This window comes from Melozone crissalis, unplaced genomic scaffold, assembly GCF_028551555.1.
Source record: "Melozone crissalis strain CALT ecotype California unplaced genomic scaffold, PUWL_Pcris_2 ptg000005l_1, whole genome shotgun sequence".
Classification (NCBI taxonomy): domain Eukaryota; kingdom Metazoa; phylum Chordata; class Aves; order Passeriformes; family Passerellidae; genus Melozone; species Melozone crissalis.
Window position 1 is genome coordinate 35,654,611 of NW_026535783.1, and position 24,109 is coordinate 35,678,719.

The following is a 24,109-nucleotide window of genomic DNA, read 5'->3' on the forward strand; positions in this document are numbered from 1 at the left end:
CCTGTATGCATTTTGGTGCAGAGAAGACTAACTGCTTCATGGAAGAATGCATGGCTCAATTCTTATCTGAAATACAGACAGCCTTCAACTTAAGGTTTGTGTTGGGTCATGTATCCTTGTCATGCCCAATTTCCTTAGGCATCTGCAGACAAGCTATCTACTATCTCCATGCTTTGGATTATGACCTGCAAAATTGAGACAAACATTCTTATTTCAGTTTTGAAGGACAGAAAATTTTAAAATATATTATGTGTTTTTGAGGTATCTCTCACAATGGTAACGAAGTCCCTATATAAAAAGTACTTGGCACTTGTTTAGTTGAAGACATTTTGTAAACACTAGTTCCATAAAAACTATCTTCACACTACTAGGCAATATCTTTTGAGTTATCTTAAATGTCTCAGTTTCTTTTACGCAACTTTGAGCTGCTGTAAAATTAGGAGCAATGCATGTGGTACAGCAGAGAAGCATTTTGTTCTCAGGTGCACCTCCTCTCCTCTACTGATAAATAAGCATAGTAGTTTTTCAAATAAGACCAAAGTTTTAATTCCTTGGAAAATATTATGTAGGTTATAAAATAAGGGTGGGTATTAAAACAAAAGTATGGTATATTAATTATATTGACCATCAAGAGATTCAAAATGCACCTTCCTTTCACATATTCCCATCTATAAAAGCAGGTAAGTTGAAATCACTCTCCCTGGCTTCCCAAGCCCTTCAGGCAATCACTTGTCCTAAATATGAACACATGTGCTGCTTTTATTCCACATCAGACAAAATTAACATTTTTTTACTTCCTTCTGGAAGCATTTGAAAACCTAAAAGGTTTACTCAGGGTAACATATGCTGTCAAAAAATAGGCCATATTTATCAAGCAACAATGAAGGTATATTTGGGTGATAGAATTCCAAGAATTCCATCTTGCATGAACTGGCATACACTCAGAAGGGAACCTACTTTTGCTTTAACAAGCAGTCTCTCTTTAACAAGCAAAACAGGACTGAAGAAATTGCAGGGCGTAAAAGGAAACTGAGCTTTCAACAAATTGATTCTACAGTTATTGTCTCTCAAACATTATTGCCCTCTGCCAAAGGTGTCATCTATGCTGTGAAATTTAGATACACAGATAAATAGATATCTTTTAAAATACTGACAAATATCCCCCAGTTAAAAACTCTCTGGGCAATTAGGAGAAATCAAACCTCCTCTTCAGTGAGGAAGTGATCACTTCAAAAGTAAATCTTGAGGACGAATGACTAAGGCCTGGTTCAGCAAAACATTTTATATATTAATGGCTTCACCATGTTTGTCAGAAGTACAGCCAAAGCACAGAGAAACCAAGTTAAACAAAAACAAGACAACTATAGTTACTGCATAACTGGCACTACATGTCATTTTTTTCTTTGAAATAAACAGGATCCTGAGCATGGAAACATTTAATACTCTCTAGCTGTACTTAATTTTCTTTTGAAATATGGATGACAGAACATGAGACCCTCAATGTTCCATGCTAAGTCCTAAGACCATTTTTCACTCAGGTATTTATGAGTGAAGAAGAAAACCAACTGTAAGACAAATACTTGACATGTTATCCAGCACATTTAGAGCATGCAGCCTGAAGAGTATGCAAAATATAGTTCATAAACCCAAAACATTAAATTTTTTAAGAAGCAAAAGTACTGGAATCCAAATTTCAACAAGGAACTTGTGTCTCATGACCAAACCATCTCATAGACTCAAAGTGGCAACAAAAAATGGTTCCTGCGGTTGGGACAGTCATATCATCTTCCCCATTACACATCTGTTAGGATTACCAAAAATGATGGAGCTCGCACATCTGCATTGCTTTTCTGTGGGCTTTCCCCACAACATCTCTTAAAGGAACATGGTTGATGTAGAGCTCTAAAAACTTTAATTGAAAATGCCCAGTGAATGCCTATATTTAAGGCAGAAATGGGAAAAAGATATCCAGAGCAAGGTAATTGCCTAACCTTTATTTTCAGAAAGCAATTTTTCCAGATAAAAAGAAAAGCTTTTCTCGAAAAATCACTATGAGCTCCAGCACATAATGAGGACAAAAAAAAAAATCTTGTAGTTAATTAAGCAAATTGTCACTGGCAATAATTTTTAAATCAAAGCTATGTAAACTTAAGTGTATATACAAATATATATGTATATACACTTAATATATATATATGTGTGTGTGTATATACATGTATATATGTATATACACATATATGTATATACACTCTATATATACATACACACACATATATATATTATATCTACACAAACAAACACACTAATGTTAACAAGTAGTCTAGTTTCAAATGTTGGTACACGTTTCACAAAAACCTGCATGTGAAGCATGTGATGAGATGAGTTAGACAGTCGTGATCAGTCACTTGGTTTGTGTCCACATGAAAAGTAACACAAGAAAATATATGCAGCACGGACCAAATGAGTACAGTAAAATTTACACACCTTTAAGAATTTAATCCTGTCCATTTAGTTAAAGCAACAAAGAATGCATTTGCTTTCAACTGCGAGCTACCTTCCTCCTTCGAAAGAGCTTCTTACGGGACTCTTGGGGAAGGAGAGAATGACAGTATTTTAAGTTGTACCCATGACTACTTTTAGTACTGTGGCCATGAAAAAACAGATTGAGAACTACCAAAACCTTTTTAACAGGTTATGCAAAAGGCCAAGCCTTTACCTTTTGTACATTGTTTTTTTAAAGTAATGTCTGCACTTACTGACTACTACACATGTGCTTTTACTATATAGCATGTGAACATAAACCAAACTGAAAATAGACATACAATGAGGACAATAGCTAAGATCAGTCATCAAAAAATAGTTAAGCCTATTTATGTCAATGTGTAATAAATATAGGATTGAAATAAAACACATGTAAAACTGAAATAAAGCACACATTTGAGCCAGCAGACCAATAAGCCTCCTTAGTAGTCATTATAGTCAATCACATCAAGAAGAACCTGGGGACATTTAAATCAAGGAGATTATTCAGCTGGCATGCACAAGTGTATATTCTCAGCTAATAAAAAATCCATAGGAAAAATCTGTGGGAGAAAACTTATGGAGTGTTTGAATGCAGTGCACCACTTTTTTCCAAATGTGGTATGCTGCCCCAGTTGCAAATGCCCTGAAAGGGACAGCCTTCTTTCTGCTCCCAGAACTCACTACATCACCACTCAGAATTCACTGTGTAAACACTGGTGGAGGCATACACTTGCAAAATATTAAAAACTATCAAGTGCTTTTTAGCTTTTTTTTCTATTTGAGAAAGAATAAAACTGTTCTCACATTTTCCATTTCCTGTCTTATTAAAGACAAAACTTCTTTTTATTAAGCTAAGGTATGAATGATCATGTTTCAACCACCAAAAAAATAGGGCTTTATAACGAGAAACAACAGCAGACTGAAAAAGTTAGTGGCAGCAGTCAATCCCAGTAGTGTAGCTCTAGATAGCATCATATGGGAACATACACAAACACAACCTTAAAAGTGCTCCATCACAAATGTGTAACTAATTCTTCCTACAAATCAAAAGCAATAAACCCCTCCACTGAAACTGTCTTTTTCTGCCTTTCTGGACAAACCTTGTATTTTACAACACAGTGGTCTTAATCTACCGTTGCACAGGATAGTTGCTGACTTGGACAACTATAATTAACAGTGATGTAAATATCTGCAAACTTTAAAGTATTTCAAGACACAGCCATGCCAGCCTGAGGTCTCCTAATTTAGATATGGTCATCTCAGAGTCAGAAAGGGAGCAGAAGCATTCACATATGCATGGGGATAAGTTGCTTCATTGATCTAAAAATGTAGCCTCATGATAAATTCACTTTTTGACAACACGTATCTGGGAAGCTCCATATGAAAAGCAATTCCTTACTAAGAGGGATGGGTGCTACTGTAAAGAAAACTATGATTCTGGCATGCCACTACTGGAAATAAGATACAGCTGATACTATGGTTAGGACTGGACTATTAAAAAAAATGCTAAACCAAAAATTTCACACTCGTTGTTTTGGGGTTTTTTTTATGCACAGACACAGTATTTTCTTGTTCTATTAGATGTTTCTTAGGTGAATTCTGAAGCAGCACTATCCTAAAAAACAATAGTTCTTTAGAAAAGCACAATTAAAAAGTTTCTAAATAATTCACAAATACAAATATTTTTAGTAATGGAGAGCTAAATACTAAAATTGTTTATTTCCAATGGCCTGAAATTATAGTTTTATGTACTCATTAAAAAAAGTTTTTAAATGACAGTGTGTATTTCCCAGGCAGCTTAAGAACACTTAATGCAAATCAGATCTTGTACATGAGCTGGGAAAAATTTACCATTCAAATTTCTGAGTGAGAAAGGAATTAAATGTTTTCTGTAATCAGTGAAGCCCAGTGTACAGGGTTCCTAGAAAGTTCTGTGAAATTAACAGAATTTGGTACTGCAAATAACACCACTGAAGCATCTCTAAACAACAATTTAGGATTTTTCACCATGTTTCTCTTAGCTGTTAAGCAGTGCACAAGATCACCAAATTATTTCAGTTTTGATCCTTGCTTTGAACCTTAGTTTGGTAGATTCAAATAAAAAAATCATTTTGACAAACAAAAAATATATGCCAATTAAAGATTTAATGTTATTTTTATGCACTGTATGACAATAGTTGTTACCTAAATTAGCAGAAGCACATCATCCTGAATAAATTTTCTAGTCAACTGGAGCTCCTTTATACCACACAGTATTTTTATCAGTATTTCTTATGAGGCTTTAAAATATTTTCTACTTGCAGTATAACAAGACAACTCATTTTAGCGAATTACAAGATTTGTTTCCTGTGTTCCACTTATGGTGGTGAATTCATTATTAAAGGACAAAGATAGCATTTATCATTAGTCATATACATCACAACTAGATTGGGGTTTTTATTTTTTATTAAAACTTGAAAGCAATATCAACAAAGTCATTTATGCTCAGGTTATTAAGAGAGCTTAAATATTGACAACTATAAGTCTCTGGAGTGACACAAAGGACCAATAGCAACAACCAATAGGAAAAAAAGTCAAAGTCACATTGCTAGAAAAACTAGCAGACAAACTTTAAACACAAGAAAAGAGTATTTCTGAGAAAGCAGCAGAAATTATTCTAGAAAAGTTGACTCACTCTCTGAAGTTTCAGTATACAATCAAACTAAAACTGAAACAGTCAAATGCAATTTTGATCATATGCAGGAAACATGTTCCTTATCTAGTGTGAATATATATGCATGCTTATTTCAGTGTTTTTCCTAAATCCCGTGTATCCTTGTTATCTCATCTGATGACACTTTTTATACTACTGAAATATGATCAAATCAGCTTTTATGTTTTGACACTGAACGTCATGTAAAAGTGAATTAGTCTTCTAGAAAGATGTTTCTCCCCAGTAGATAGAGATGGCACACCACAATTCCACTAGTCTGACTAAAAGATCATTTTCTTCTGCCTAACACGGACAGGACAACAGAATCTTTTTTTTCAAGCAGACACAGTCAGTTATTAAAACAAACATCATCATCATAACAACACCATTTAACAGTTCTATCATACTCTTCATTATAAAACACTGCTTATTTTAACCAAGTAATTCTTATCAACTCTGTTACACCTTCTCTAAATTTCATATATGAACAGCATTCTGTATTGATTCACATACTGGCTGCTAAATGTGCTGACCAGATAAATGACAACCTGAAGAGACAGCATAATATTAAATGAGGAGTAAAAAATGTACAATAAAAGAAAGGAGGACAAAAGTAGAAATGCAAAGGGTGAGTGTGTTTAAGTTTGTGTACGTGTACACTTACTTACACGTAAGTGTAAGTAGAAGAGTAGCTACAGAGATCTATAAGCAGAAAACACAGTGAGCAAAAGGTAACTTTTTTCAATTTTTCAGCTTGTTTTTCCATTTTTTTCAAACAGATAGAGAGACTGAAAGTAAATAAAAAGGGGTGAACAATACTAAAGGTGACCAAATGAGTCAAAAGAAGACAGGGAAAGACATGAGGTGTGAAAAAGAAGTAGGAAAGAAAAAATTGGCATAAAAGGTGTAAAGAAAATAACACCTTTTTCCATTTCAGAGATAGAACAGCAGTTTCAGAGACAGGACAGAAAAAAGGTTAGAAATTTAAAAAAAGCTTAAAAACAAACAAACAAAAAAAACCTAAATAGAGAAGAAGAGCATAAGTATGAGAACCCTCAGCTATTCGGCAAGAAGTCTTGCACACTCACCGATTCTGTTCCGCTGCCGTAACACGCCGTGCGAATCCACACTGGAGAGCAGCACCACACCTTCCTACACAAGCTTCCCCACTGGTTCCTCCTGAGCACACTTAACACTGCAGCCACATAGTTTTATCTCTAGCACATGGTATTCTCAAATGCTTTTTAAATACGTATAAACGTATGTAAAGTCAACTCCTACAAACTTAACTGTTTAAAAGGCAACTTCTTTCAAGAAGCAATTCCTCAGCAGTTGTCAGCAACCTTTCCTTCACCATTCTGTTTCACTTATTCCATATAGTTATCTTTCTGTCCTAGATTTTGTACTTGGACACAGGTGCTTTGATTTGGCGGTGACTCAGTATAGCAGTGTCATCCACCTTGTATTAGAAATAGGACTTCCAATCACAAAGAAGAAAAATAACAGTGGAAAACTGGACAGCATAGGCACATGAAACCTTAGAGGAAAATCCAACAGCACAGGCAGATGGAAGTTTAGAAGATACATATAAAAATTTAGCGCTTGTTTTGAAAGTTTAGAAGCCACATTTAATAAGCTGGTGCTTGTTTTGAAAGGATAAGCAAGATCAAAGCAAAGCTCAGTTTTCAAGGTGTAGCAAAATATATCAGTATCCTTATTTTAATCACAGTTGTAATATGAGCTGCTATCAGCTCTACAGCTTCTGTTTATTATCACTTGCCTTCTCATCTCCCTCTTCCCACTCAACATCTTTATTTCTATTTCTCTGCTATCTTCAAGGTTGCCTTACTCTTCCATTACATGCTTTTCTCTTTCTTGTTCTCTTGTTTATCTCTGAAAATACTTTAACTTCTGTATAATGCCATTTCTTCTATAAGTGGACACAACTAAAAATCAAGAATTCTCATAGAAGAGAGGTTAGCACCACCTACACTGAGTAGGAATTGCACTGGCAAGTCAGGGTTGGAAATCTAGTCCAACCAACTCTGAAACCAAATAATAAAGCTCAGCTAGCACCTCACTCTTTTTTCTCCTCTATTCTCTTCCCTGTAACTGTATTGAAAAAGTCACCATTGCAATGGCCAAACTCTTAGGCAACATAAAGAATTCCAAACTCAGTGAACAGTCAGTGGTTGACTATCAAATAAAAGATTATTGTTACGCCTCTTCCTTCCCATGTGGTTAAGTGCCTTGCAAATGCAGTATTGCCAGTCTGCACTGGATCTCCATAAATTATTGATACTTATAGATATCAGAAGACAATGGTTATGCTTGCCTTCAATTTTAATTCATATGTCTACCAACAGACCTTGTTCTCGAATTACTGTTTGAAAAAACAATGAGTATATCTTATGTTTACACATCAGGTTTTGCATTTCTATCACTGCAAGGTATATGCTGAAGTTCTCTCTCACAAACTGTGGAATACTTGGAGAACAACATCCTTAACAGAAAAGGAGTTTTATCAGTAGAAAGGAATTTTGCACTAATGAAGCTTTCTCCTATAGAAAGAGACTAGCATTGGTATAACAGCATAAGGCACTTTTAAACCTACTGTTCAGCGTACCCAAGGATCTACCATCCTCTTTTAAATGCACCATTTAAAAACTGCTTCAAAATGTATGCAGTCTGGTTTGTACTAGTGTTATTTGTACCATCAATGCAGTTTGCTCACAAATCCCCAAGGCAATACAATTTTTATCTTTAAAAAAACCTTCTTCATCTTAGCATAAAATGATTGTAAATAAAAATGCTACATATACACACAAGCACATTGACATACAGAAAATAAACAGAAATGGAATTACCAGGTAAAACAGTTTATGCTATCTCTCTCTATTTAAATGACACTATTCTAAAGTACATCATCACAGAACATCTTTCCTAAATTATGTACTCCACTTACAAAATAAAAGTCGTGAATTAAAGGACACTACTTGGAAGTTTTTAACTAATCATGAAGGTAGTAAATCATCCACCCACAACAATGCACTTTGTGGACATTTGTCATAAACTTGCAAAGCCCATACTAAGGCAACATATCAGAGGAGCTGGCAGTCGTTCTACCAGGAAGAATTTAGCTACAGAAACAGCAATGATTCATTATGCATTTTAGAAGCACTGTCGAAACAGCAAATCAACACACTACTATTTTAATCCTTTAAAGGTTACAAGAACTTTCAAATACAATAATAAATTTTTTTTCAAAATCAAAACAAGCAAAAAAAAATCACAGTTGTAATAACACATTTGGAAGTGCATCTTTATTCACCATTTTGTCCCTCAAGGGGCAGAACATAGCTATTTAGTATCAACTAACTACTTACCTCTCTACATTGTAATTTAAATTTTCAAATCAAACTTATTGAACAGGTCTTTCACAACAGATTAATTAAAATTTACTGATTTAAAACCAGTTTAAATTCAGTTATATTCAGGTTTTTAAATCCTCTGTAGTAATTTTTAAAATAACCATCACATTTTAATAAATTGAAATCTATACTACAAATCGATAATTTTCAAACTCACCCTCTGAATGAAGAGTCAACAACACAGTCCAAATATTTTGTTTCAACGTACACATCACATCTATTGTTGTCCGAAAATCTACCATGAAAACTGTCTCTCATCTACCAGTATCTGAAAATAGTGCTTCAGGTCCTGTCAAAAGCTCTTAAGGGCTGTATTTCTCTGCACCCTTGAAAACACCCTTTTCTTTCCTCCTTAGAATGTTCCAGTTAAATACAAATAGATGAAAATTCTGTCTCCTGAACACAGACATCTAAAAAGGCCATTAATTTATTGCCATTGTATCTACATAATGACTCTGAAACTTTATCTTGTAACATGCATTTACAATCATCTTATTGAAGACACTAAGTAACATCTCTACCAAGCTTAAGAAGGCATAATCAGGAAGCTATATGGATCTTCCGCCCTTTGTCCCATTACACAAACTGACATCATGATTGCTTACCTGCTGGAAAACAACTTCATCCTGCTTCATTTTCTTTTTGCTGCTTTTTCTGATCCTCCGGTTTGTCTGAATCCATTTTGTGACCTGGAGTTCAAAATCATGGTGCTTTTTTAGGTAGAAGAAGCAACCTGATTGTAGTTACTCAGCATTAGATATCTATAAAGACACTCAAGACAACTTTTTTCATTGCTTCACTGAAAAGGAAAAAGCACTTTTCTTCTCTTAAGTGATGTGGTCTGAGGTAAGCTGGTTATACCTGTACATGATCAAAATGTGAGGTGATGTTCTTCATCTTAGAGCTTTTGGTTTAAGGGGCTTTGCACAAAGAACATTTTGATGTGAGACCGGGTTACCAAATGGGAAATTATCGTTGCAATGTGAAAAACTCCTAGGGAAAACCTCTGCGCTTTATCCCTTGCACCTTCTATTTCAAGTAAGCGATTTATTTCCAGCCACCCACTCGAACATTGTTCCAGACTGCCAACGCCAAATTTGGATGGCATGGTTATTATTTAATAAAGTAGTAACACTTGGTGGGGCTTTTTTCCCCCATACTAATATTTTTATTCTTAATACGAAAGCAACTATTTTTTAAAGTAAAAGCTTGGCAGGGTGAGGACGATGTGTAAGGCAGAAAACTCCAGGAGCAGATCTGCAAGGGGAAGAAGCGGGTGCAACATAACAGCTGTGAAAGGTTTCCGCCTCACCTCGCCGCTCACTTGCTGGACGAGCTGACACTCCTTCCACGTCTCTCCCTCCTCCAGCAGGGGCTACACGGGGGAGAAAGCGCACGGTGAGGCGGGACGGTCCGCGGAGGATCCGCGATGCGCTCCGCTCCCCGGGCCCCGAGGCGGCAGGCGCGGGGGAAGCGGGGTCCGCCTGCCGCCGGCTCCCGGAGCCGCGCCCGCTCCTTTCCGCCTCGTCCCGTTCCGTGCCACGCCATGCCGCCGTTCCCGGACTCGGCAGCAGAACACCGCAGCCCTAGCTACGAAATGAAACACCTCCGCAGGGTCCCCCGCCCCCGCGCCCCGGCCCCCGGAGCCCCGCGGGGAGGAGGAGCCTGCCTTACAGACGTCAGGGCCCGCCGGCCCCGGGGCGGCCCGGCCGGGGCACCGCGCCTCAGACAGCCCCAGCGCGGCGGCCGTGGGCCCGGCGTGGCTCGGCCCGGCTCGGCCCGGGCACTGGCGGTACTGCTGCCAACCCGCGCTCCCTTCGACAGCGTCTCCGACGGGACGGGCATTCATAACCTCCACATCCATGCTCGTCACGGTTTGCAGCCTAATTACTAACGATACGCTCTCTCTTCGAGACTCTCACTATGGAAGCCGCTTCCCTGTGACCCCTCCTATAAACATGCTCTGTTACAGGTCTTTACGGACAGACGAATGGCCTAGTGCGGATAGTTCAAGAAAGCATCTGCACCACTAACTGCTTCAACACTGGCCTTGGTACTTGCTCTCGCCTCCAGAATCCAACCACTAAACTGCCTTGGAGGGTCTGAAATGCACATTAAAAGCAAGATCCAAAGCAGCTGTGTAGGTATAGTGCACCACAGCAAGCCCTTTATCGAGGTCTCCACTAAAGGCTTTATTTATTCAACAAGAATGCTGTGAGCAGGTAATTAAATTTAGGCATAGGACTTCAGGTATTGTTGCCCTCAGAAAAGGATATTCAAACTCCAGCATGTTGGGAGATACTTATGTCAACCATGCCAAATCTAAATACTGTTAAATCCTAAATCAGGATTTTATCAAGTGCTTTTGTGTTTATATTTAAAAAACAAGAGGCAGTAAAGGATAAAGTGTATAATACTTGTTATAGTTAAAATGATATTACAAAAGTCAGTATTTTAAGAATTATTGATACTCTTTTGAAAATTATTTCTGCTCTTATACTATATATTGCTATAATCTCTGATAGCTTTGAAAAGAGATCTGTGCTCTAGCAAAAAAATAGGGCACATTAAAGTATGTGTGTAAGCAAACCCTCAATACATAAAATTAGATGTACTTTGTAAACAGATAAGTAAATAAAGGTAGATCCAGCAAGTGTGTAGTAAATCTTGAGAGTATCCTTTTATCACTTGAAAAAAAAATCTCTCCTAGCCTTTTTGTTTTACTGCCACAACATCCTTTTTTCAAGATCAAAAGCTTTAGATCAAAGCTGAGATCAAACTCAATGCTTTAAATAGAAACAACTTCACTATGAAGCATTAAACAAAGAACTTTTTAACAGAGATATCACAGTAGAAAATCTTACTGTAGTTTTTCATTTCACACTTACAACAGGTCTACTTGAAACAAGTATAAACAACATGTTTTTATTTTGTAAAGCCACAACAGATTTTTCTACTAAATGGTAATTCTGAAAGTGCCTACAAATTGACTCTTGAACTGAGTGTATTTAAATGAAGAAAGAAGAACAGAACATAGTTCAAAGGCAGTGAATAAAAAATTATGTTAATGGCAAACACAAATCAATGCAACTGCTTAAGCAATATTTCCTTGGATCAGTTAACAGATTAGACTGTGCATTCCCATAGAAGTAGTTATAGGAAACACTGGACCATAGAAACAATGAAACATATTTATACTTTAAGTCCTTTAAAGAATTGCACTTCCTTTCCTGTCAAACGTTTTGAGAAAACTAGGGGGAAAAAGGTTACGAGAGACATTGATTTTCAGACCTGCAGATCCTGAGGCTGATTTGGAATGAAAATTCACAAACACACAAACATTCTGTGTGTTCAAACTCAGAGAAGGCTCCTGTTTTCTTGTTAGTAGTTGCATAGCAGTGAAGGAAATTCAAGAGGAATTGTTACTGACTTTTTATGGTAAAGTACTTTGTGTAGCCAACACCTGGGGATCCCTGGTGCTGATTGCTGTGCACATCTTAACTTGAACATTCGCCTACAAGATGATAGCACTGCAGTGTAAGGTAAGAGCCAAGTTGCCCGTACAGATAGCCTGCAGAAAACAAAAAGCAGTGGCAGAAATAGGGTGGCCTAACAAGCGGTGGTCACAGCACTGGCATTGTCTCTTATCAGTCAACTCTTATCTCTGCTTATTGGTGTGTCAATAAGATTGAGTTCATAACCAGAGCAGGAACTTTTGCTGGGAATGGGAGAGAGCAGGTAAGAGGGAGAGGAGTTAGAGGAAAAGAAAAGGGGAGCCGTGAAAGAACAGGGAACAAGGCAAAGAAAAGGAAAGGAGGAAGGATGTTTTAAGAACATTTTGTCTCCTACTGTATCCCTCCATACTTGAAAAGCTTACTTACACCAGATAAAAGGGTGATGTCACACCCAATTTAAAATGGGAATGAAAATGACTACATTACCCTCCATCAACAGTCCTATTTGCTGTCCATGACACTGGCTGTCATACTTGAATCACTTCACAATAGAAATTTAGAAATTACTACATCTTGCATGTCCTTCTTGGGGAGACTGTCTTTCAGAGACTGCTAATGGATCTGTCCTATAAACAGATCTGATGGGGAACAAGCATACATGTCAAATCATGTTAGGATCCTTCATTCTTGCAGCAGCAGGATTAAATAGAACTGAATTTTGAAAATATGGAGGAGGAGGTAGCACTTTCTACAAATTGCGTAATACAGACCAAATATGCTGGACTTGGGCAAGGATTTACACCAGCTCTTACTTAAGTCAGACCAGATCCCAAGTGTACAATGAACATGCAGAATCATACATAGCCTAGAAATCCAGAGAGTATTTTTGCCTCAGACACCTCTTGCATTTTACATTGAAACAAACTGTTTTTAAATTGTTCTGGTTGTGATGGCTACTAATGGTATTTCATAACTCAGTGAAAAACTATAATAATGAACTTTACATAGGTTGCCTGTAACTTCAACTCCTCTGTGCTACTCTTATACAAAAACAACCAGTACTGATAAACTAAGAAGGTAGTTTTACCTAAGGTGAACATTGAATCTATACCATTTTGTTGGCTTTCCAACAGTCCTCAGATAATGGAAGGCAAAAAGAAAAAATGGAAAATGCAGGAATAAAAATCTTTACTGTAAATGAACTTCAGAAGAGCTCCTGCAAAGTAGAGGAAATTGACAACCAATGCAGTCAATTCATTTTCCAACCTCTCATTTCTAGAATCTAAATTCCTGAATTTTACATCACACATACAACCTCAACATTTGTATGTTTAGATCTACATAGACACCAGCAAATCTGGAGAGAAGTAATTTTCTCCTACAAAATATATCTAACTTCACCAGAACACAAATTGTCAGTTTTGTACCTTTCTACACATTTCCATTGAACAGAAAACAAAATACAGATTCCCCCCATCACTTTCATTCTACCATACTAGAATGGCACAGACTACTTTCTCAGACATCAGAAAAAGATAATTTAAAGGGGAATAAAGAGGATCATTTATAGGGGGGAAAAAGGACAATAGTTTAAATTAGGAAATTAGTTTACTTGTAAACGAAGAATACATTTTCTCAGAATAATCTGTGTGACTTGAAAATTGTTTCAGCAGGAAAAATGTGACTTCTAATCTTCTGTTAAAAAAGAAAATACAGAAAAGTATTTTATTTGGTAGCTCACTGGATGATTAAGTATTGCTTGAAATGTTTGACTGGGAAACAATTGCAAGGATTTTAAAACACTACTGCTACCAGGACTTTGCAGACAGACTAAGGAGGCAGTGGGTTACATCTGAAAATGACAAGATGGCTGGTACATTCACATTGCAAGAGTACCACAACACCACATAAAAATTACTGAAAAAGAAATCCAGCCCAAAACGTGCTCCTGTTAGAATGGCAGGTTCTCCAACTGATTCTGTGCAGTCTTCATGCATACAGCTTTATCCACTGAATTGAAAAATCAAGTTTTTTCTGACATTATCAATTTTTTAGGAAAGATGCTAATTTATATTGATATCATAAATCTAAAAGTTGTAAATCTAATTGTGCTGGTATAAACACAGATCAGCATGCTGTGTCTGGTATTTTTCAATGTAACATCCCTCCAGAGAAATTCCATCAAGTCAAACTTGCTCCTCCTGAAGCTATCTCTACCTCTAAGAGACAAAAACCTGTTGAAACAATAACTTTGAGGATGTACTTTCAGTACACTGCAACATGATTCAATATATTGTAGCAGGAATATTTTTTTAAAGTGGTTATGCAAATATTTCCTTCATATAACATTGGCAACTCTGCTTTGTGAAGAGAGTTCCTTGGTATAGATGAGTCACTGTAACCACTTATTTAGTTGCATGATGAGATCCATAATCTGATAAAGAAAATATCTCTGACCACATGACTACGGCATCTCTAAATAATAGCTTATTACTTGTTACTAAATAATCTCATATAACATGTAAAAGAAATAATTCATGTATCAGATTATATCATCTAGAATATGATAATATTTTTCAGGGTGTGTTAAAATGCTCTTTTTTAAAAAATTTTGCGCCTGATTTCACCAGGCGCTCTTACTACTGCGCAGATGTCTCAAGCAAGTTAGAGAGGCAATGTCCCATGCCTCACTAGTATGGGAACAGAGTCTCTGCTATTGGCAGCAAGCACCTCTCAGCTCAAGGGAGAATACACACCATGAGGTCAGCTGTGGTTTTACCTGAATTACCTCAGAGAGGACATGATGAAGTGGGATGGAAAGCCCACCTCTGCACTAGTAGCACAGGTATGTGAGCTGAAAGGAAGTAGCACAGGAAGTTCTTCAGGGATAAATGCCACTCTAGTTTGCAATGGCCAAATCCTCCCTCAGACAGAATAGGAGGGCTGGTGTTACTTGTGGACCTCTTGAAGGGACATCAGTTTATATTTACAATGAGGGCCATGGCCAGGACTAGAGGGACCCTGACTCCAGCCAGCTAGTGGAAAGAGACAGTCAGATCTGTTGGACTGTGAGGATCCCATTCCCTGGCACATCAGACGCACAAGGGTATAAAGCTTAAGTTGACACCAGAGCACACTGTACCCTCATGCCATCGAGATGCATCGGGGTAGCATCCATCTCTTGTTTTTGGGGTGACAAGGGAATCCCAATACCTGACTGCACTGGAAGCTGGAGTGAGCCTGGCTGGGAATGAATGGCAAAATACCCCACTGTGACTAGCCCAGAACCTGCATGGATCCTTGGCATAGATTACCTCAGGAGACGGTTTTTCAAGGACCCAAAAGGCCATGATTAGGCTTTTGGAATAGCTGCTATGGAGACAGAGGGAATTAGACAGCTGAATACCTTGCCTGGTCTCTCAGAGAACCCTTCTGCTGTGGGGCTGTTGAGGGTCAAAGAACAACAGGCACTGATCGCTACCACATCACTGCACTGCCAGCAAAACTGCACAGCTGGGACTCTGTGTCCCCAGCCATGAAGTGATTTGTGAGATGGAGACCCAGGGAGTGGCCAGCCAGCCTTGCTCACCCTTTAGCAGCCCTGTATGGCCAGTGTGTAGGTCCAGTGGAGAATGGAAACTGACAGTGGACTCTCAGGGCCTGAATGAAGCCATGCCACCTCTGAGCGCTGCTGTGCTGGATGTGCTGGAACTTCAGTGTGGACTGGAGTCCAAGGCAGCCAAGTGGTGACACCATTGACACCTCTAATCTGCTTTTCTCCATTCCTTTAGCAGCAGAGGTTTAGTCAGGCCACAGTTTCCTTTCAGCTGGAGGGCTGCGCACTTGGAATCAACTGCCCCAGGGCGGAAACGCAGCCCCACCATTTGCCATGGATTGATCCAGACTGCACTGGAAAAGGATGAGGCTCCAGAACAATTGCAGTACATTGAGGGCATTGCAGTAAGGGGCAGCACAGCAGAGGAAGTTTTTGAGAAAGAGGCAAAGATAATCCAAATCCTCTTGAAGGTTAGTTTTGCTATAAAGCAAAGTCAGGTCAAGGGATCTGCACAGAAAATTCAGTAATTAGGAGTAAAATGGCAAGATGCACATCATTAGAGTCAAACAGACATGGTTGGCAAAGCTGCAGCTATGTCTCTGTCCTGGGTAACCCAAAATGTTATTGTATTCCATACCTGTCTGTGCCAAAAAACCATTACTATCTCTATAGGATCCTGTGGCTGGCAAACAGAATGACAGGGCAGGAGCTAGGGTTGTCCCAGGACCTTTAAAAGTCACGGCACTCAGGCAGAATCTCACTCTTGCCTGTCTCTGGCTGCTTAGCTTGCCTCTTGGCTTTTTCTTGCCTCTACTTGCAACAGTAGCAACTCAAGCAGCTTCATTTCACAATCAAAACCTGTTTCCGAGGGAATTTTGCAGCACTTGCCTTCAGGCCCAGAGGAGCAGAGCAGCTCCGTTCTGTGCAGCCACCCCAGCCCACCAGCAGTGTCTGGCTGAGGCAAAAAGCGGTGAGTGAGAGGCGCCCCAGCCAGCTGTACTGCCATCTGTGCCAACAGCAAGGCCAAGGCCCCCCATGAGTTCTACCCCCTAGCTGAGTCCCAGCTGCCGGAGTTTGCCGGCTGCACTTGCCAACAGAGCTGCTGCCTGCTCTCCAAGGTGGGGAGGGCGGCCACCATCTGCCCTCTGTTTCCCTACAGTGGTTGCCCATGCCTGGTGCTCTTTTGGGGAAGGGGATATGCCACCCTTTTGAGATTCTCTTTGTTGCCGGAGAGTCCATGAGATTTCACCAACTTTTTAACTATCCAACTAGTGACTATTACTGTTATTTTTTACCCGTTGCTATTTCATTTTTTTAGTAAACTATTATTTTTTTCACTTGTAACAACTATTCGTATTTGTTTCTCCTTATTGGTGGAAAGGGGTTGATTAAAACTACCTCGTTTTAGAGTGTCCCCCTTAAACTGTCTTAAACCAAGACAGTCGTCACTGACTAGCAAAAAGGAAACACCTAGTCATTCCTAGGTGCTGAAGGTTTTTGGAAGATGCATATTCCTGATTACAGACAGATTGTAAACACTCTCTATCATGTGACGCAGAAGAAAAAATAATTTAAGTGGAGTCCTGAACAACAACGAGCTTTTGAACCCATCGCCCAAGGATCTTGGAATTAATCACTAACAGTCCTGAAGACAAATATTTCAGACCCTCATGAGGAGGAAAAGGTGAAGTGCTGAGGAGCTCCCACAATATAGACAGCTACCTGAAAATGAAAAGCCATACACTTTCTTCAGTGACAGCTCCTGCATATTGTAGGGATACATTGAAAATGGAAAGAAGCTATGGAGCCCTGTGCACAGTCGCAGAAGCAATTGAGTGACAAAGTGAATCAAGTCATGTTGCAGAGCTGAAAACTGCCTAGCTGGCTTTAGATATTGCTGAATGAGAGAAGCACCTCTGCACTGACTTGTGGATGGTGTCAGATGCTCTGTGGAGGTGGCTGCAAGGATGAAAAAAGACCAATTGGGAGCACAGAGACAAACCCACCTGAGCTGCTGAACTGTGGCAAGATGTCAATGTCTGGATAGAGAAGTTGGCTGTAGAAGTTCATAATGAAATGTACATGAGATGCACAATTCATGTGCCCAGGAGTTGGGCTGCTGAAGAACATCACAACAATGGACAGGTGGATTGAGCTGCCAAGGTTAAAATGTCTCAGGAGGAGCTGGACTGGCACCATAAGGGTGAATTATTTCTGACTTGGTGGGCCCATGATGCCTCATCAGGGAAGAGGTGCAACACCCACATGGGCTTGTGATGGAGGGATGGGCTCTTTATCCCAGGTTGTCCATAACTGTGAAATGTGCTGGGATCAAGCAGGCCAAGAAAAACCTCTGTGGTACGGTAGACAGTGGTCAAAGCAGAAATAAGGGGAGGCCTGGCAGACGGGTTACCTCACACTCCTGCAGGCCTGCCAAGGCAAGTGCTATGTGCTCTTGGAAACAACCACTGGATGGCTGGAGAAGTCTCCTGTGCCTTGCACTGACTGCTACACCACCCTGGGCCTTGGAAAGCAAGTCCTGTGGTGACCTGGCACCCCCGAGAGAACTGAGTCAGACAAGGGGACTCATTTCCAAAACAACCTCCTGGACAACCAGGCCAAGGAACGCAGTATCAAGTGGCTGTATCATATTCCCTATCACTCACCAGCCTCTGGGAAGATTGAACAGTGCAGTTAAAAACCACATTGAAAGCAAGGGGGCCTTCAGCCATTGGGCCCTACGTTTAGCTAAGGCCACCTTGTTTAGTTAACACACCAGGCTGTACCAGTGGGGCTGTCCCTGCCCTATCAAAACCTCCATGTAATGGAGAAGGGAATAAAGTCCCCATAATTCATACAAGAAAAGTGTTAGGGAATACAGTTTGGATTAGTCCTGCCTCAACCAAAGGCAAACCCATCCTTGGGATTATTTTTGCTCAAGAACCTGAGTGCACTTGGTGAGTAATGCAGAGGGAACAGGAAACATGATGTGTGCCTCAAGGGGATTTGATTTTGGGGTGAGGAGAGTGTGTAATATTGAATTGTATAATATTGGTTGCTGAATGACACTGCCAGTGTACGCCAGAAGTAGCATGGACAGTGAGTATGGACTGCTCCAGCAGCCATGAGCTCCTGATGCAGACTGCAACCCCAACAGTACACCAGCTCTCCTGCCCTGGAAGATATCTAGGATGGATAGAATCCACAATTATGGACTAAATGAACTCAATAGACAACTTGGAGAGATGGGTCTTGACTACAGAAATTATACCTGTGCTTGTGTATGTGTATATAGTTCGAAGGTATAGGATCTGGGTGTGATATAAATGGTAAAGAATAATGGGTGGATAATGTCCTAGTTTCAGCCAAGAGTTAATTTTTTGCAGTAGCTGGGAAAGTGTGTAGCTAAGGCCCGGATATTACTTCATAGAACCTCACTTGTTTGTTGAATTTCGTGTTGAAGAAATAAAATACACCTTCCAGAGGTATTGAAATTTGAGTTTTACTGATCCATTGAAGTAGTCAAAAATATTTCTGACAGCTTTACTAATGAAACATATTCAAAACAGAAGTTCTCTAGCGCTCTGGCCATGATATGCTGCTTACCCAAATGTTAAGGACAATTAACCATAAACTGAACCATAACATATACTAGCTCTGTCAGCCAATAGACTTTTCAAACCTGTCTTTCTCTGGACATTCTCATTTCAGCATTTAAATTCCTCTTTGACCTTAGAAGGGAGTAGACAGAATATTTAAAGCATTCCTTCTTTATGGAGATGGAATAAGTTTTAGAAAAATCACCTATTTTTCATGATTAAAGAGGGTGATCAATATTTCTGTCTTCAGTCTGATTCTAAAGCATAGTTAAGTCAAAAGGAGATAAGGAAGGTACTGTAAACTGAGAAATATCTCAACATTGCTCCTACTGACTTTGTGGAATACAATGAACTGATGGAGATGGAATGAAGACTTTTACACAAACTTATTTACCATCTGCTCTCAAGAAGTATTCAGTAGCCAGCATTTCTGCAGAGTGTCTGAAAAAAAACATAGGGCTCAAAAGCAAGAACTTCCATCCTCAAGTCTAGCCAGCTAGAAACACAGAAATGCAGCAGCATTTGAACTCTCAGGATCACTTTGAGTTTCTGACTGAATCATTAGACCTGAATGCACCTGAATGACAGTTTTTAGGTCAGCACACAGAGGGCTGCATGGATTTCACATACAGAATATGTATTGCAATAAATCTTCCCCACATATTCACTCCTTCCAGTCACATACAAAATTTTGTAAAAGCCTGGGGAAAATTTCCAGGAAGTAAAATGTGTGTTCTTTTAAAAATCACAGACCACTCTGGAGGGTATATAGCAACTTGTCCCTGTCACATAAGATTTCTACCTCAATTTCAGGCCCAATTCTTTATCTTTCTGAACTAAAAAGATGTCCGATGTTGTTTCCTAGAGCAGCATTTTACTTCTTGTTTTTTCATAGCCTGGTTCCAATTCATTCAAATTACTTATAACCAACTTGAAGCTGGAGAGGTTTCAGATATCTCAAAAGGTATTCTTTCCTAATTATACACTAATACAGAAAAAATTTCTGGCAAGGTAGCATGAAAAATATTTTAAACCTTTATGGTTTGTTTCCACTGAGTAAAAGAACAATGAACAAGCTAAAAATTAATTGGTGCTAACTTCTGTGCTTTTCTTAAGATGTTTTTACAAGCAGTAATTAAAACTTATGTTTATTGCTATGCAGTTGTGTCCTTATTAGGCAAGTCTAAGTTCAATATTTCTGTGTAAAAGAGGGCCTGTCCTCCCTCTGTTTGCTATGTTTCCACCTCCTGTGTATGTAGGTGGGAGAGTGGGAACTTGGGAATGTGAACTTGGTCCAGCATTGATCAGTCAGGCAGCAAACTGTTATTGTTCTTTAGATACCAAACATAACTCCTTTCTAGAATGGATAAGCTCAGTCATTCTGCACATAACACAGCTTTTGTGTTCAGCAGTGCAGTTAATAGGAAAAGGGAATGAAAATGACTGCTTGAGATTTATTAAACTTAAGAGAGATTCTAATGAACAAACACATGGAATCCAGTCACTGTTATTTCAGAAATTGAACATTTGTTTCAAATGCACTTCAACTTCTTGAAATTGTGCAGATTTACTACCCTACTACAAGTACTTTACCTCTGAGCTGCATGACACTGAAAGGTAGTCAAAGTAAAACAGGACACTTGTGAAAATCTGGCTTGTAAATGGAGAGGCAAGCCAGTGTTTCAGTAGGTCATTAAACTAAAACCAGTAAAGCATCTTTCTCATCCTTTATGTAGACTCAGGGTTCAAGCTGATAATCTCAAAAGCATTTTTTTCTTAATTATTCAATTAATGGAGACTCCTAAAATTCTGTTTAAAACTTCAGTTTTAGAAATTGGAACAACAGAGGCACTAAAATTTTATGGCCAATGTTTTCAAATCTAAATTTTAAAAATAACTATATACATTCAGCCTAGACACCAAGTTACTCAGTGCAATGTGAGAATCTCACCTGAGGCAGCATGTTACCCAGTTTTAAAATGTGATCACACAATACTGTGTAGCAATGCTACTTGGATCTTGAATGTCTTCGGTTTTCTCTAAATCAGCAATCATATGCAATACAGAAGAAACCTACATCAAAACTTCTAAAATTATAGCAAGACTAAACCACGCCTGAACTTGAAGAGCTCTGTAATAAATTTGGGTCCTTACTGACCTTTAATGATGTATTTTTTAACATAAGGGATTTTCTTGAACTTCTTGAACTATTCTAGAAACTAAAATAAACCACTGTTGTGTCTCATTTAGCACATCTTAGGAGCAATTTATAGGAATGGCTAAGTAAATTACAATGCCATTTTATGCTGATGACCTTCTTTAGATCAACACAAACTCTATTTAAATAATAACTGACCTTAGAACTTATTTGATAGCTTGTTACAAACAAAATACCAAATTCTCTGTATACTATGATCTATCTAGAAGAATTTTCAGGTGGATAGTCTTTACCTAAAGCATTTTTCAAAGAGTCATGAGCATAAAGACGAAGTCTCTCTTGATTTATCGTCATACAACTTTTATGCATCCTGTAGTACCATACATATGGTTTGATTACATTTTAATATTTTTCTAAATCCCTTCTTCTAAGAAAATGAGATGCAGTCTTGTCAGTATAACAAATAATTTCAGAAAAGCCTCAGCACTGGTGATTCATATTCAAAAACTTTCTTACTGTGCTTGTTATCATTACAGAAGACATTAAATAATTTATATTGTTGACGTATACCCAATTACATTTTTAAGAACTTTAGAAAGATCATTTCGTCTTCCAATCTGCAACCTTGCTAACATAAAAAAAAGAAAAACAAACAAACCAGTTTTCTTGAGGGGAAGTGCCTATTATTCAAAGTGTGGTTTCCATGTACAAGAATAAGCACATATCTTAAGGTAGCTGCTATGCTTTCTTCAAATTATTTCTCAAATATAATTCAACCATCAGTTGAATCACTTACATTTTCTGCACTCATACAAAATATATTCAAAAATATCTATCTTCAGGTAAAAAATTAACTAAGGAGTAAGCCTCAAACTTCATTATTTAAACAGCAATATTTTGTTCTTCGGACTAATCTTTAACACCAGTTTTGAAACTAATCTAACAGATTCACTACTGAACTCTATTAACTACTGAAGAAAATTATACCCCTTTCCTGTTTTTTTCTCCAAATAATTTATGTTTGAGTGAGATTTTTGTCCTTAACAGATCATTCTCACTGCCAATGCCTACTAATTTGCTGTATCTCAACAAAAAATGCTCATTTCACTTGTGTACTTGGTTCCAATGTTGCCATCTACCAATATGTATTTGTCATGTACCTCAAGAAAAAAAATTGCAAGAAAAGGTATAACTAACAACAACAAGAAATAGCAAGTGTTAAGAATCCATAGCTTTAACTTACATTCTGATCCAATAACAATGATTTTAATGCAAGAAAAATGTTCGGGTACCCTCTGTAAAACCTGGGTGAAGATGTGCTAAAGATAATTCAAGAGTTTAGTAAGACCATTCTTTTAAAAAATATTTCAGTGTGGTTGGTTTGTTAGTTATTGACCATAACTCTTAACCTGTGAAGCATTTTCCTGTAGAGCTACCCCTTCACCTGTACTTTTGTCTTAGTAAAAGGAAACAGGAAATCTATATAGCTTGTTACTGGAGCAAAAGCCAGGGCCCTTCTTAACAACATGTTGCTTTATCACAAATCGTATTAAGTACTTGAACTGCTGCTGTAACATCCTCCAAAAATTTATAAAACCACAGAAGTACTCTAATTGCATTGATTTAGAAACCTTCAAAAATTACATTTCAGTTCAAATTTTTAAACAGTTTTGCTATGAGTTTCCTTTGCAATCCATTTCTTCTTCAAATAGGACAATCATGGAATCACAGAATGGTGTGGATTGAAAGGGACCTTAAGGACTATATAGTCCTAACTCACCTGCCATAGGTAGGGGCACATTCCACTAGATCAGGTTGCTCAAATCCAAGAGTTAACCATTTACAAACAAAACCAGAAATACTATTAATAAACTAATATTCACCACCAGAAGATTTCTTTTGACTGTGTATTTTCAGACATGTTGATGATTTACAAATAAGTCCATTATTACGTATATGGACATTAAACTACTCCTTTATCACAGCCACGAAAAGCAGTGCAGGTAGGAGAAAAGAACTGGCAAAAAATAAGTGGCAAAATTTTTATTGTTGTAACTACTGGAAGCTGTACTCCAGTGCCCGTTACAAAACATGGCATAGTAGTCTCGCAAGATCCACTAAGAGTTGTACATACTCTGAAATACCTGTTGGCAATTCCAACCTTAATCAGGAAATACTGGTGGAACAGTGGATGAGAATTAAACTTTACTGGAAGGATAAAATAACAAAAGAGACTAGGAGAAGGATACAGCATTGCTATAGCTTCTTTCAATTTTTTGTAATTGTGAGGTGATGTTTGGGGTGTTTATCCTAAAACTGGAAGCTATTTGATCACATGACATAAGGAAAATCATGCGTAAACAACCTTGATGCGTTCAGGACAACTACCTGGATGGATGAGGGAAGAGTGGTGTTGTCTACCTGGATTTCAGCAAGGCTTTAGACACCATCAGCCATAACAACCTCACCAGCAAGCTCAGGAAGTACAGACTATATCAGTGGGCAGTGAGGTGGACTGAGAACTGGCTGAATGGCAGATCCCAGAGGGTTGTGTTTGTTGTCACAGTCTAGTTGGGAGCCTGTCACTAGGGTTGTCCCCCAAGGGTCAACACTGGGCCCAGTGCTGTTCAACTGGTTCATCAGTGACTCGGACAAGGGACAGAGGCCTCCTCAGCAGGTCACTGAGTGCACAAAG

General features: G+C 38.5%; 1 protein-coding gene across 6 annotated transcripts in view; it reads right to left on the minus strand.

Moving 5' to 3' along the window:
* Window positions 1-24,109, minus strand: part of AOPEP (aminopeptidase O (putative)) — a 183,883-nt gene that overhangs the window by 66,407 nt on the left and 93,367 nt on the right. For 3 of the 6 annotated variants that reach the window (XM_054286070.1, XM_054286077.1, XM_054286062.1), the window contains exons 12-13: window positions 9,959-10,021; window positions 9,252-9,335 (exon numbers count right to left, since the gene is read on the minus strand). The exons of 2 other annotated variants lie outside the window; for them this stretch is intronic. In XM_054286070.1, the coding sequence (XP_054142045.1) occupies window positions 9,252-9,335; window positions 9,959-10,021 (147 nt within the window). Of the gene's footprint in view, window positions 1-2,484; window positions 2,587-9,251; window positions 9,336-9,958; window positions 10,022-24,109 lie in introns of all 6 variants that reach the window. One more of the 6 variants, XR_008483681.1, reaches the window with a different exon arrangement.